Source organism: Camelina sativa, chromosome 17, assembly GCF_000633955.1.
Source record: "Camelina sativa cultivar DH55 chromosome 17, Cs, whole genome shotgun sequence".
Taxonomy (NCBI): Eukaryota; Viridiplantae; Streptophyta; class Magnoliopsida; order Brassicales; family Brassicaceae; genus Camelina; species Camelina sativa.
Genome location: NC_025701.1, coordinates 33597265 through 33609087, shown reverse-complemented (window position 1 = coordinate 33609087; position 11823 = coordinate 33597265). Strand labels below are relative to the sequence as shown.

General features: G+C 35.5%; 1 protein-coding gene across 1 annotated transcript; it reads left to right on the top strand.

Moving 5' to 3' along the window:
• On the top strand, positions 8013-10628 carry LOC104758816. The gene is made up of 7 exons (XM_010481769.2): positions 8013-8474; positions 8782-8868; positions 8960-9220; positions 9324-9488; positions 9580-9633; positions 9725-9871; positions 9960-10628. The coding sequence occupies exons 1-7, from the start codon at positions 8319-8321 to the stop codon at positions 10335-10337; spliced, it is 1248 nt and encodes a 415-aa protein (XP_010480071.1). The 5' UTR covers positions 8013-8318; the 3' UTR covers positions 10338-10628.

Genomic DNA, 11823 nt, shown 5'->3' with positions numbered 1-11823 from the left:
ATCAACAGAAGAAACAAGCACTCTACGATAATCTCTTGGCTTGGTTAACTGCAAAACAGTTTTTCTCTCTTTGAAATTCTTGTTGATGATAGGAGGAAGATTAGGTGCAGAAGAGGTGTACCTTTGCCTTACCTGAGGACTCTGGAGGGTGGAATGGGAGATTTTCTGTTTGGGAACAGGTTTCTGTCTTGGAGCTTCAACTTTGGACAAGCTTTGTCTCGGATGTGGAGGGGTGTCGATCGATGCCTCCTTGTTGGTGTCGATCGACACTGAGCCTGATGCTCGTGTTGCAGAAACTTTTTCAACAGAAAAAGTCTGTCCATCAATAGTAGGAGCCCTCCTCAGCTTATCCATCTCGAAATTCAAACTCAAACCATCCACATTCAGTGCTATGTGTCCCTTCTGCACATCAATGATGGCACCAGCTGTAGCCAAGAAAGATCTTCCTAAGATGAGAGGATCTTTAGGCTCTTGATCATACTTCAGCACCACAAAGTCAGTGGGAATCATGAAGTTGCCAACCTTAACTGGAATATCCTCTAAAACACCTTCAGGAATTCTTCGGGAGCGATCAGCCAGGATAAGAGAAATCTGAGTTGGCTTGAATTCTGTCATCCCAAGTCTCACAGCAACAGAATGTGGCATCAAGTTGATGCTAGAGCCAAGGTCACAAAGTGAGTGAGAAAACCTTCCTGCTGAGATTGAGCAATCAAGTACAAAGCTTCCAGGATCTGGTAACTTCTTAGCAGTCCTACATTGAATGATTGCACTCACTTCCTTAGAGACAACCACTTCCTGCTTTCTCTCCTTCTTCCTCTGAACAGGCTGGTTCAACAGAATTGCACTGACATCTTTTGTAAGAAGTGCTCCTTCTTCAGGGCTCAAACCATTGGATACCATTCTCTTCACATACCGCTTAAGAGGTGGTGAAAGCTTTACTGCATCAATTAAAGGCATCTCAATCATCACCTTGTCCATCATAGCTTTGCATCTAGCTTCCTCCATCTCTTGCTTAGACTTTCTTGGCTTGGGAAAAGGAATCTTAGGCTTGTAGACCCTTTTAGCAGCTGGAACCTGAGATTTTGCGGTTTCTGGGCTCGTCTGGGATGAGTGTCGACCGACACCCAGGTGGTGTCGATCGACACCATCATCTGAAACCGAGAGATTGGTCGATTTCTCTTCTTTTTCTGCAGAAGCAATTTCACCATCATCTTCATCTCGCACTGATATGGCATTGCAAGCATGTCTGGGGTTTGACTCAGTTCTTGCTGGAAGAACACTCTCTTGTCGTTTAACAGACCCAGCAGTCTGTGCAACTTGAATCTCCAGCTTCTTAACATGAACATTCAATGCATCAATCTTCCCATTCAGCTCAGTGTAGACATTGTCAATCTTCCCATTGAATGTCACTGTCAATTGCTCATGTACTTGCAAAAGCTGCTCAAGCATGGCCTCCATTCTACCCTCTGAAGAATTCTTAGGAGGTGGAGACTGATAAGATGAGTTCCCATAGGTCCTTGTATAGCCATTGTTCTGTTGCTGCTTCTGGTCACCATTGTAAGGCCTGTTGCCTTGCTGATTTCCAAACCGCTGTCCCTGATTCCCATACACATAGTTCACATCTTCCTCTTGGTGTCCTTGATCAGGTTCTGGCTCATATGTCTCAACCTCAGCAGCAAAATGAACAGATTTCTTACCCATAAGGAGATTATGCACTGAATCCAGCTTAGCATTAACAGAAGCTAACTGGTTTGAATCAAATCCTCCATGCAATCTCTTCCTTTCAGCATCTGCTCCCTTAGTGCTATTGCTAGAAGCCAAATTCTCAATCAAAACTTCAGCATCTTCTGGAAATCTTGTCTTGAAATTCCCATGACTTGCAGCATCCAAAGCTAACTGATACTTCCAGTCACACCCTCTGAAGAAGATACTCAACAGTTGTACCCTTGAAAAACCATGGTGTGGACAGTCCCTCTGATAAGCTTTGAATCTCACCCAAGCTGCCTTGAAAGCTTCATCTGGTCTTTGCTTGAAAGTGGATAGCTTGACTCTCAACTCATCTGACATTGCATCATCATAGAAATGGTTGAGGAAAGCCACTTTGACTTGTTGCCAAGATGTCAAAGATCCAGCTGGCAACTGTTTCAACCACTGAGATGCCTCTCCTGCAAGTGAGTAAGGGAAGAGTTTGCAGAAGATGTAGTCCTCAGTTACCCCATTAGCCTTGATGCTAGTCACCAGATCCTCAAAATGCTCAATGTGATCCAAGGGCTTCTCATTGGGCAAAGCAGAGAAAGGTCTCTGCCCAACTAGTTGAAAGTATGCAGGTTTCAACTCAAAATCATTCCTCTGAAAAGGGGGAGAACAATAGCAGACCGGTTCTCATACACCAGATCAGCCCGATTGTAATCAGCAATAGTCCTGATCAGATCCCGGTTGTTCTCCTGTCGTCGAACTGGGTTCTGTACGTGGTAGGCAGCTCCATGCATATCTGCAGGTTGGTGTCGATCGATGCCACCTGGTTGGTGTCGATCGACACCAAGATCTGGATCATCAACGACACCACCTTGCTGGTTCACAACAGCCTGTTCGTTGACAACAGGTTCGGCAATCACATTTCCTTCTGCATCAAGCTTTTGGCCCTGCTCATTGCGCAAGTGGCCCTCTTGATCCCTCAAAACACCAGCCTTATCACGCATCAGAATGATCGTATTAACCATCTTCAGAGATTTGGCTGCTTTTCTGTTCTCACGCTCAAGTTTTCCCAACTCTTGGTTTGAAAGCTTCAGAATTGGACCAGTCTTGTTGCTCCTTGTGTTAGGCTTATTAGGCATACACCTGAAAGGCTGAAACACACAAGAGAGAAGAAAACAAAAGCGTGTTAGTTTGAAAATAAAAAGAAAAATTTAGACAAAATCTAAAACTCAAATCTAATGGTAGATCAGAGAGTCCCCGGCAACGGCGCCAAAATTTGATATGCTCAAATTTACCCTAGAGCTACTCTCTCAAATTAAGAGATCAATGCAGTACTTAGGGGTCGAATTCCACAAGGACTCAAGACTACACAATAAATTATAGAGTTTTTCAATTATGCTAAACAGATTAAATTAAATTAAAACAAAAGCAATGCAAAATATTAATATTAAAGACTATTGTAAATTCAGGAGATCAAAAAGCTAGGCCTAGGGAATTTCTCAGGAAATTATGAAATATTAAATCAATCAATAAATTAGGATTCAAACAATTAAGAACAGATCTAGAACTCTAAACACTTTTGTAAATTAAATCAGTTCTCACTGCAAATAATATCTAAATTTAAAACCAGAAAATCCAAATCTCTTTGTAAAATTCTAGGTAATAAATCAGCAATAAAATCAGGTTTAGATTGTTCACAAAATTATTAAATCAAATCTCTTTGCAAAAAGTAATTTTGCTCATCAAAAGGTTTTATCAGGAAAACAATTATATTCTCATATCAATTTATTTTCCTAAAGTATTAATTCTAGATGGCCAATCAAGGATTAATATGAAGAACAACCTAAGATGAAGATCTAGATAGATAATGAATCCTAAATAATCAGATCTAATAATTCATAAAATCCCTGTGAAAACCCTAAACCTAACAAGCAAACTACTCAGACATAATTGTATGAACACAAATCATGAATAAAATAGATAACATTAAAAGATTAAAGGGAGAAGAAAAGGAGTTCTGAATCTTCTCTGAAGGAGTCTTGATTCTTCTCTCCAAAAGCTCTCTAAAATCTCTCACAGGGTTTTGCTCTCAAAAGTTGCAGAAAAAGATAAAAGCTTGATAGAATACAACTTAAGGGTTTGGAAAACCAAAAAACTATATATATATATATATATATATATGTCCTAAAACACATCAGAGACTCATGTTGCAAATATGGAAAATTTCGGGCAACTTTGTAAAACTTCCAAATTTGGATCTCTCGTCGGTTTGGACTGGGTTTCGATCGATGCTAAGGCAGTGTCGATCGACATCATCTCCTCTAATCGATTCCAAGTTGATTTCTTGCGGATTATTGCTCCAAACTGATCCAAATTGCTCCACTTTGCTCCTTTCATGCTAAAAACCTGTAAAGACTCAAAAACAATTTAGAAACAAATGAAAAGACACTAAAAGACTCGATCATCTCTTCATTCAACTGTTTGTAAAATTGTTCACTTGTTCCCCACCAAACCCGGATCTTTCTTCTTCCTCCTCGCCTTCAAGTCCAACTAACATATGTAGCTTCTGGTGTACTCACTGTCAATGTACATCTTCTTTTTACATTAGGAAAGAATGTGGTTCAGTTGAGTTGAGTTTTTTTTATTATACAAATGATAATTAAATTGGTTTAAATCTAGAGAGCGAGCATTACATTAAATTTCTGTTTTGAATTTCCAGAAGTTTGCTACTTATAGAGACAAAGTAGACAACGTTATTCTGGATCAGATCACTGTTTCAGATTTCAATTTATTAACACAGAAAATCGAATGATCCATCTCCCCAAGTGGCCAAGTGTTATATATAGTATCAGTTTCTGCTATCTTCTATATGGGCCGGTAAGAGTCGATTCATTTTGAAGATTCTGGTCCAAGAAAATAAAAATGAAAAATAATACTAATCAGTGACCCATATTGGCCTTTTTCATTTCTCAATATTTAATTTATTTTTGTATACTATCAGTGTTCTACTTGAATTTCTTTGCGTATTAATTCTGCGAAAAGTAATAATCTGATTTTCTAATTAATAAATTACTTTCCATATCTGCCATTGAGCTACTATATATAATCACAGTGCATGACTTTTTAGTGTGAAACAGTAAAAGGGTTGAACACATATGCTTGACATTTTGTGTCAAGGATAGTAACAAGTCAAAATTGGATTCAAAAGTTTCATCTTTGTTTCTTCCATTAGTGTCTGTGATTCACCAGGATAAAGAAGAAGAGAAACAACAAAAAGAGAGAAAAAAAAAAAGAGAGAGTCACATGTCTTAACAGTCTTTCCATGAAGACAAATACTTACATCCATTCACATGATCATGTCCAATCATGTCATACATGTACATCTCTACCCATCTATAGTGTATACACGTAGAATTACATGTATACATCAGAAAAGTATTGTGCTTGGTAATGGTATAAAAAGCACGTCCCATGATACTTTGTAACCAAAAAAAAAACTTCTAGTCATTATTTTTTACTATTTCTCGTAAATTATTTACCAAAAACAATAAAAATAAAAAGAGAATCTAAAAAGGTCATAAAGTTTACAAAGTTCGCATTATGAAGACAATAATGGAGAGCTATAAAAAATATATATATACATGGTAGAAAAGCTTGTGGTTTCACCTCCTTTCTTGTGCATGTATTAATCAAATCTTGTGTAATTCATTAGTCATTACCTTCTACTCCTTTCATCATATTCCACCAAAAAAAAAACTAATGGTTTGACAGCAATGCGCCAATGCCAAAGATTATTTTCGTTAGTTAAACCATAAAACTGAAGGATTAAGTAAAATATATATTTGATATAAGAAATTAAGTAAAATATAAGAAGTGATTTAGTTGGGATCAATGTGGATGTTTGTAGTGTTTATTCAATTGGAGAAACGATATGTAATTATGTACATGTGACACCAATATTCTCATAGCATGAAAAATACACCATGTGATGCATCATGGCATAAATACGTATTATATACGCACATAAACATACGTGTTTGTGATTTCGTGATCTTGCAGCAATTATCGATGACATTTGCTCACTCCTGTTTTTGGACTTACGCTCAAGTGGGCAGAAGCTACAACATTTTTAAAAATGTGTGCTAATTTTAAAATTTCATAGACCTTTAAAAAAAAAAATGAAAAAGACAAGTTTTGGGTGGCTTACTAATGGACCTTTGTTCCAGATCATCCACACTAAATAAATAATACAACTCTTGTTTTTTTGTTTCCTTCATTTTTATTATATATTCAATGCAAATGTCTCATGTCTCAACTCAACTCTCAAGACTCAAAACCATTGCATATGGTGAAACAGTAAAGAAACCAATCACCGACAACATATCAAACACTCTCTTATTATAGCCTTCGTCTAGATTTATGGATCATTTACTACTAATTAGCTCTCGATTCGTAAGGTGTAAAGTTTTATTAATGTCTTTTTCTCCTTATATGGAAAAAAAAAGTAAAAACTTATAAACTTAACGATTGCAATTATCTGTCTTGGCATCGGATTCCCATAATTTATCTCTTTTTGACCGTTAGGTATTATTTTTACCGCTTTACGATTTTACCCTTCTCCGTGATCCGTGCGTTAGTTCATGGGGCTCTCTCTCTCTCTCTGTCTCACGGGCGTGACATACGCGTACGGTGAGTGATGCAACTCCTCGCACGTGTGGACTTTGGTTACAATACGTGTGATCTTCTCTTTATCTCTCTGGTTAGTAGATAGTAGTGGCAGTGGCCAGTGTGTGTGGCTTTACAAATCATGACTCGGAACTGACGACTACTTACTTAGCAGCGTTAAAAAAGGAATCTAAAACGATAGATTCTCGCAGACTCCGAAAACATTACCATGATACCCTTTTTTTTTTTTGGTTTAATGTAATCTTATGTGAATTTTTTCTTACCATACACACACTTTCATATAGATATTTTTTGGACATTTCTTTCTTGTAAGTTTCTCCATGTCTATTTATTTTAAGATTTCCTCCGTACACAAAGCTGAAACATTCATGATTCATAGTGGTAATTTATTGATATGTCTAATAAGTATTTTTTTGACGAAAACTTTATATATAAAAAATTGGCATTGAACCCTAGTTATGGGCATGCAAGTTAAAAATAATTTATGGACGTTCCTTTGACCAGTCGTCCACATTTTAGTGAATTATTGATCTACTTATGTGATGTTTAAAATAAATATACTCCATTCCTTTGGCAGTACAAATCTTTTGTTCTCATTATGTGATGTTTTCTTTTTTTATTTATTGATCTACTTTTTCTTACTCTTTCACATTGTTTTGTTTGTTTTTTTTAACGGTTAATTAACCTTTTCACCGTTGACGACTTAATTTAAGGATATTTATAAGCAAATGAATGTAATAGAGAAAACAAATAGTTTTGCAGAGCAACATGCGACCGGGGATTAGAGAGCATAAAAGAATCTTTGTCTAAGTGATACTAATAAAAGTTATGAACATTGAAATTTGAATTGTCTCATCAATTATTTAAATTTTACTTAAAAACCGTGGATGAAACGCCAAGCTGGCTCTGATCCCTCTGACCATTTCACATTGTCCTCTCTTTTAAACCATTTTTTAAAAATTATTTTCTTGGAGTTTCCACCAGATTCCTTTTTTATACTTCCTCCGTTTTAAAATATAAAATATTTTAGAGAACTTTTTTATTTCATAATATAGGATGTTTTCAAGTTTTTATGCAACTTTTAGATTAGTTTAATATTTTATATTATGCAGTATTGTTTCTGATTGGTTGAACTTTTTAAAAATAAGATTTCTTAATATACGTGCTTTACTTAAAACATCCTATAATTTGAAACGGAGGGAGTATTTCTTACTACCATTTTTTTTTTACAATTTCAAATTGTTATTTACTAGTATTTATCAATTTCCATCAATATTTGGGGTCCTATGCAACCTACACTATAGGAAAACTTGGTTCAAGTCATTTTCAATATCGCATGTCTATATATAACTATTTTTAATTGTACACCTTAGGGTATTCATGTACCATTTATATTTTAATATCTACTTTAACAAACTTATTTTAAAAAGGTATAAAAATAAAAACTTTTAATAAAAAAGGAGCAATATTCGTCATAAAGGAGTTATTTTTATGAAGAAAAGCTAATTGGGAAAGGAGAAAAGATTTTAATATTTTTATTGGAAATAATAATTCTAGAGAGAGAGAGAGAGAGAAAGGGTAAAAAAAAGTAATTAAAAAAATAGATAGATATGGCCATATGGGGAGAGATAGATGGGGAAAGTGAAGTGATAAGAGAGAGAAAGTTCTGTGTTGTAGTAGTGTGTGAATTGAGAAAGAGAGAGAGAAGAAGTAGAAAAAAGTTTGGATTTTGATCTGTGTGGTTTGGATTATTGCGAGAAAACTAAACTAAACCAGACCCACCTTTTCAATCTTTGTCCCTAACCAGTTTCAACATTATCATTTGATTCTCCTTCTGTGTGAGCGCTTCTCTTCTTCTTCTTCTTCTTCTTTTTTTGGGGGGGTTTTTGAAGCTTCAGTAGAGACGAAAAAGAGTGTTTTTTTTTTTTTTGGTGACAATGGAAGGAGGAGTGGTGAAGTTAGCTATAGCGTGTTTATTTCTTTGCGGGTTCTTCTCGCTATCATGCGCAGCAAGGTCCGGCTTATCAAAGCAGAAGTTTGAAGTGAAGAAGCATTTGAACAGGTTGAACAAACCTGCTGTCAAGAGCATTCAGGTTAAAAAAATCTAATCTTTTCGTTTTTGGTGTTTTCTATTTGGAAGGAGAGGAAACATTATCATAATCTGATGATTTTGCTTATTTCTCTCTCCTACTCCTAAGTACATATGATTACTTTTTTTTATTTGTTCTAAAACTCTAAATTGGAATAAAATTTAATAATCTTTGTCCCGAGATTTCATAAAAAAGATTCAGAGTCATAATTAAGGATCTTCTCGTTTTCTCTCATTACATTACAGTTTTGAATTGCTTACTACTAAAATGTTGAAAGTTTCTGACTTTGAATGTTTGTGTGGTTAAACAGAGTCCAGATGGTGATATGATTGACTGTATTCCTCTCTCAAAGCAACCAGCTTTTGACCATCCTTTCCTCAAAGACCACAAGATTCAGGTCTAGAGAGACTAAACCAAAACTGATTTTTTTAGATCTGGCTTTTGTAGTTTGTGTTTTATGTAAGTGCTGATAGTTTTGGTTTCTTTAGATGAAGCCTAATTACCATCCTGAAGGACTCTTTGATGACAACAAAGTGTCTGCTCCTAAATCAAATGAGAAAGAAGGGCAGATCCCTCAGTTGTGGCATCGATACGGTAAATGTCCTGAAGGAACTATTCCCATGAGGAGGACAAAGGAAGATGATGTTTTGAGGGCTAGTTCAGTTAAAAGATATGGCAAGAAGAAGCGTAGAAGTGTCCCTTTACCTAAATCTGCAGAACCTGACCTTATTAACCAAAGTGGTCACCAGGTTAGTCTAGTGTGAATCTGTAAAGTTTCCTTCTTTTCTTTTTTTGTTTTGCAGATTTCTTGATCTGAGAATGTGTTGTATGTTTTGGTTTCTTGACTTGTAGCATGCCATAGCTTATGTGGAAGGAGATAAGTACTATGGAGCTAAGGCGACTATAAATGTTTGGGAGCCAAAGATTCAGCAGCAGAATGAGTTCAGCTTGTCACAGATATGGCTTCTTGGTGGCTCGTTCGGACAAGATCTTAACAGCATTGAAGCTGGTTGGCAGGTACGGCATTGTTATCTCATCAATAAACATCTAAGAAATGTGATTATGGTTTTCTTGTTTAGTGTATTGAGTCCTGTTGCTTTTACTTCAGGTGAGCCCGGATCTATACGGTGACAATAACACAAGACTCTTCACTTACTGGACTGTAAGATCCTGGAAACTCCCACATATTCACGTTCTTACGGTTATGAGCTTTTACATTTCTCACTATTTCTAACGTTGGCAATCATTTGCAGAGTGATGCATATCAAGCTACTGGTTGCTACAATCTTCTTTGCTCGGGTTTTATTCAAATCAACAGCGACATAGCAATGGGAGCAAGTATTTCTCCGGTCTCTGGATATCGTAATTCGCAGTACGATATCAGTATTCTGATCTGGAAGGTAAGCCATAAAGAGAATTGAGAATGAGACAAGTTTGATGCAGTCCAAAAGACAATGAAAACTAAATGGTCTGTTAACTTTGTCACAGGATCCGAAAGAGGGACATTGGTGGATGCAATTTGGGAACGGCTATGTTTTAGGCTATTGGCCATCGTTTCTCTTCTCCTACTTGACGGAAAGTGCATCGATGATTGAATGGGGAGGAGAAGTTGTGAACTCGCAATCAGATGGTCAGCACACTTCAACGCAAATGGGAAGTGGTCGATTTCCAGAAGAAGGCTTTAGCAAAGCAAGTTACTTCAGGAACATCCAGGTGGTTGATGGGTCAAACAACCTCAAGGCACCAAAAGGACTTGGAACATTCACTGAGCAGTCAAACTGTTATGATGTTCAAACCGGAAGCAATGATGATTGGGGCCATTACTTTTACTATGGAGGTCCTGGTAAAAACCAGAAGTGTCCATAAACTAGACACCAAGTAGTACTGACTCGACTCTCGGGTCCATTTGTCTTGTGAATTCACCATGTTTCTTTCTACACACACTCACTCAATCCGCCTTCTTGGGTAGTTTTAGGGATGGTTAAAAAAGTTATGTAATGGTAAAAGTTTGGTGTCTTTTTCTCCATGTAAGTAGGTGGGGAAGAGGAAAGGCGTGGCTTAAGTTTCTTTGAAAACTCAGAAACTTTGGCCCTTAGTGTAATCTTACTTTGTCTCCTCTGTATTGTGATTTGTTTAATCAAGTGAATGAATCTCTCTTTTCTCACTCTTATTAACAATTAATTTCAGGAAATTAAAAGTAGCTTTTGGCTGAATCTTCATGAAACCTACTCTCTATTTTCCTCTTTTGACAATTAGATATTTAATTTTTGTTTTCTCATCACCTTTTAGTAAATTTGATTTCACATTTAGAGAAAGAGGGGAAAATGATCTAAAAGTGATGACTAATTCATGAAATGTCTCTTTGGATGATGATCTTTTTGCAAATGGGTAAATGATATTTACTTTTTTTTTTCTCACTTTTTCACAATAATGTTCCAAGGGAAAACAAGTTTCATAAATGAGCATTATGAAGTTCCAAGTTTACAATTATGAACTTATGAGCAAGTACACATTACACACATAGTATACTGAATTTACAACATAACTTTGCTTTAACCTTCTAATCTATCTTTTGATCATAAATTACAAAAGTTTTTATTTGATAATATTTGAATATTTTACATAAGCTAATTTTTAAAGTGAAAAAACTATCTATATATATATATATATAAATTTCTCTTTTTGATTATTCTAGATCTGCCTTTTGAAAATCAATATGGTCTTGTAGGTTCAGTAGACTACGTTTGACTTAATCGGCTTAAAATTGGGATTAAAGAATTTAGAAAAACGAAAAATCATTAAAAAAAATTCAAATTTTCTATTGTATTATTTAATAGTTAAATGATTTAAAATTTTTGGTGACAGAGACATTGGTCTTCCACTTCTTTTTTCCTGGTTATGAGCTTTGAGCCTATAACCTGAATTGACTTACTTCAACATGTTTAGTAATTATACTATTCATATTCATGGATTAGGTACTATTTTATAATTTTTGTCTTCTTTTTTTTTCCTCCATTAGTAATATATATATATATATATTTACTCACAATATTTATATCAAAATAAAACTTGTTCGACATTTTGTTGTAATTAGATAACACATACAGTATAAATTCAGATAAAAAAAGAACAATTAAGAACAGATGTAACTTGTAAGTCTTTTTTTGACAAATCTTAAATTAGCTAAATCCGTATCTATAAATCATTCCATTCTCACTCACCAAATAAACACTCAAAGCGTTTCCATCACTCGATACACCATTGGTACGTGGATTCCAAACGTGCGTTTAGCCTTTGTTCGGACAGTGCTCATAGCTTTATTTATTTTTAATTGTTTTTTATTTTTTTTTTC

Coding starts and splice junctions, on each gene's coding strand:
- LOC104758816 (XM_010481769.2), top strand. CDS start 8,319: ATGGAAGGAGGAGTGGTGAAGTTAGCTATAGCGTGTTTATTTCTTTGC. Junction 8,869..8,959: donor TCAAAGACCACAAGATTCAG/GTCTAGAGAGAC, acceptor TGGTTTCTTTAG/ATGAAGCCTAATTACCATCC. Junction 9,634..9,724: donor GACTCTTCACTTACTGGACT/GTAAGATCCTGG, acceptor AATCATTTGCAG/AGTGATGCATATCAAGCTAC.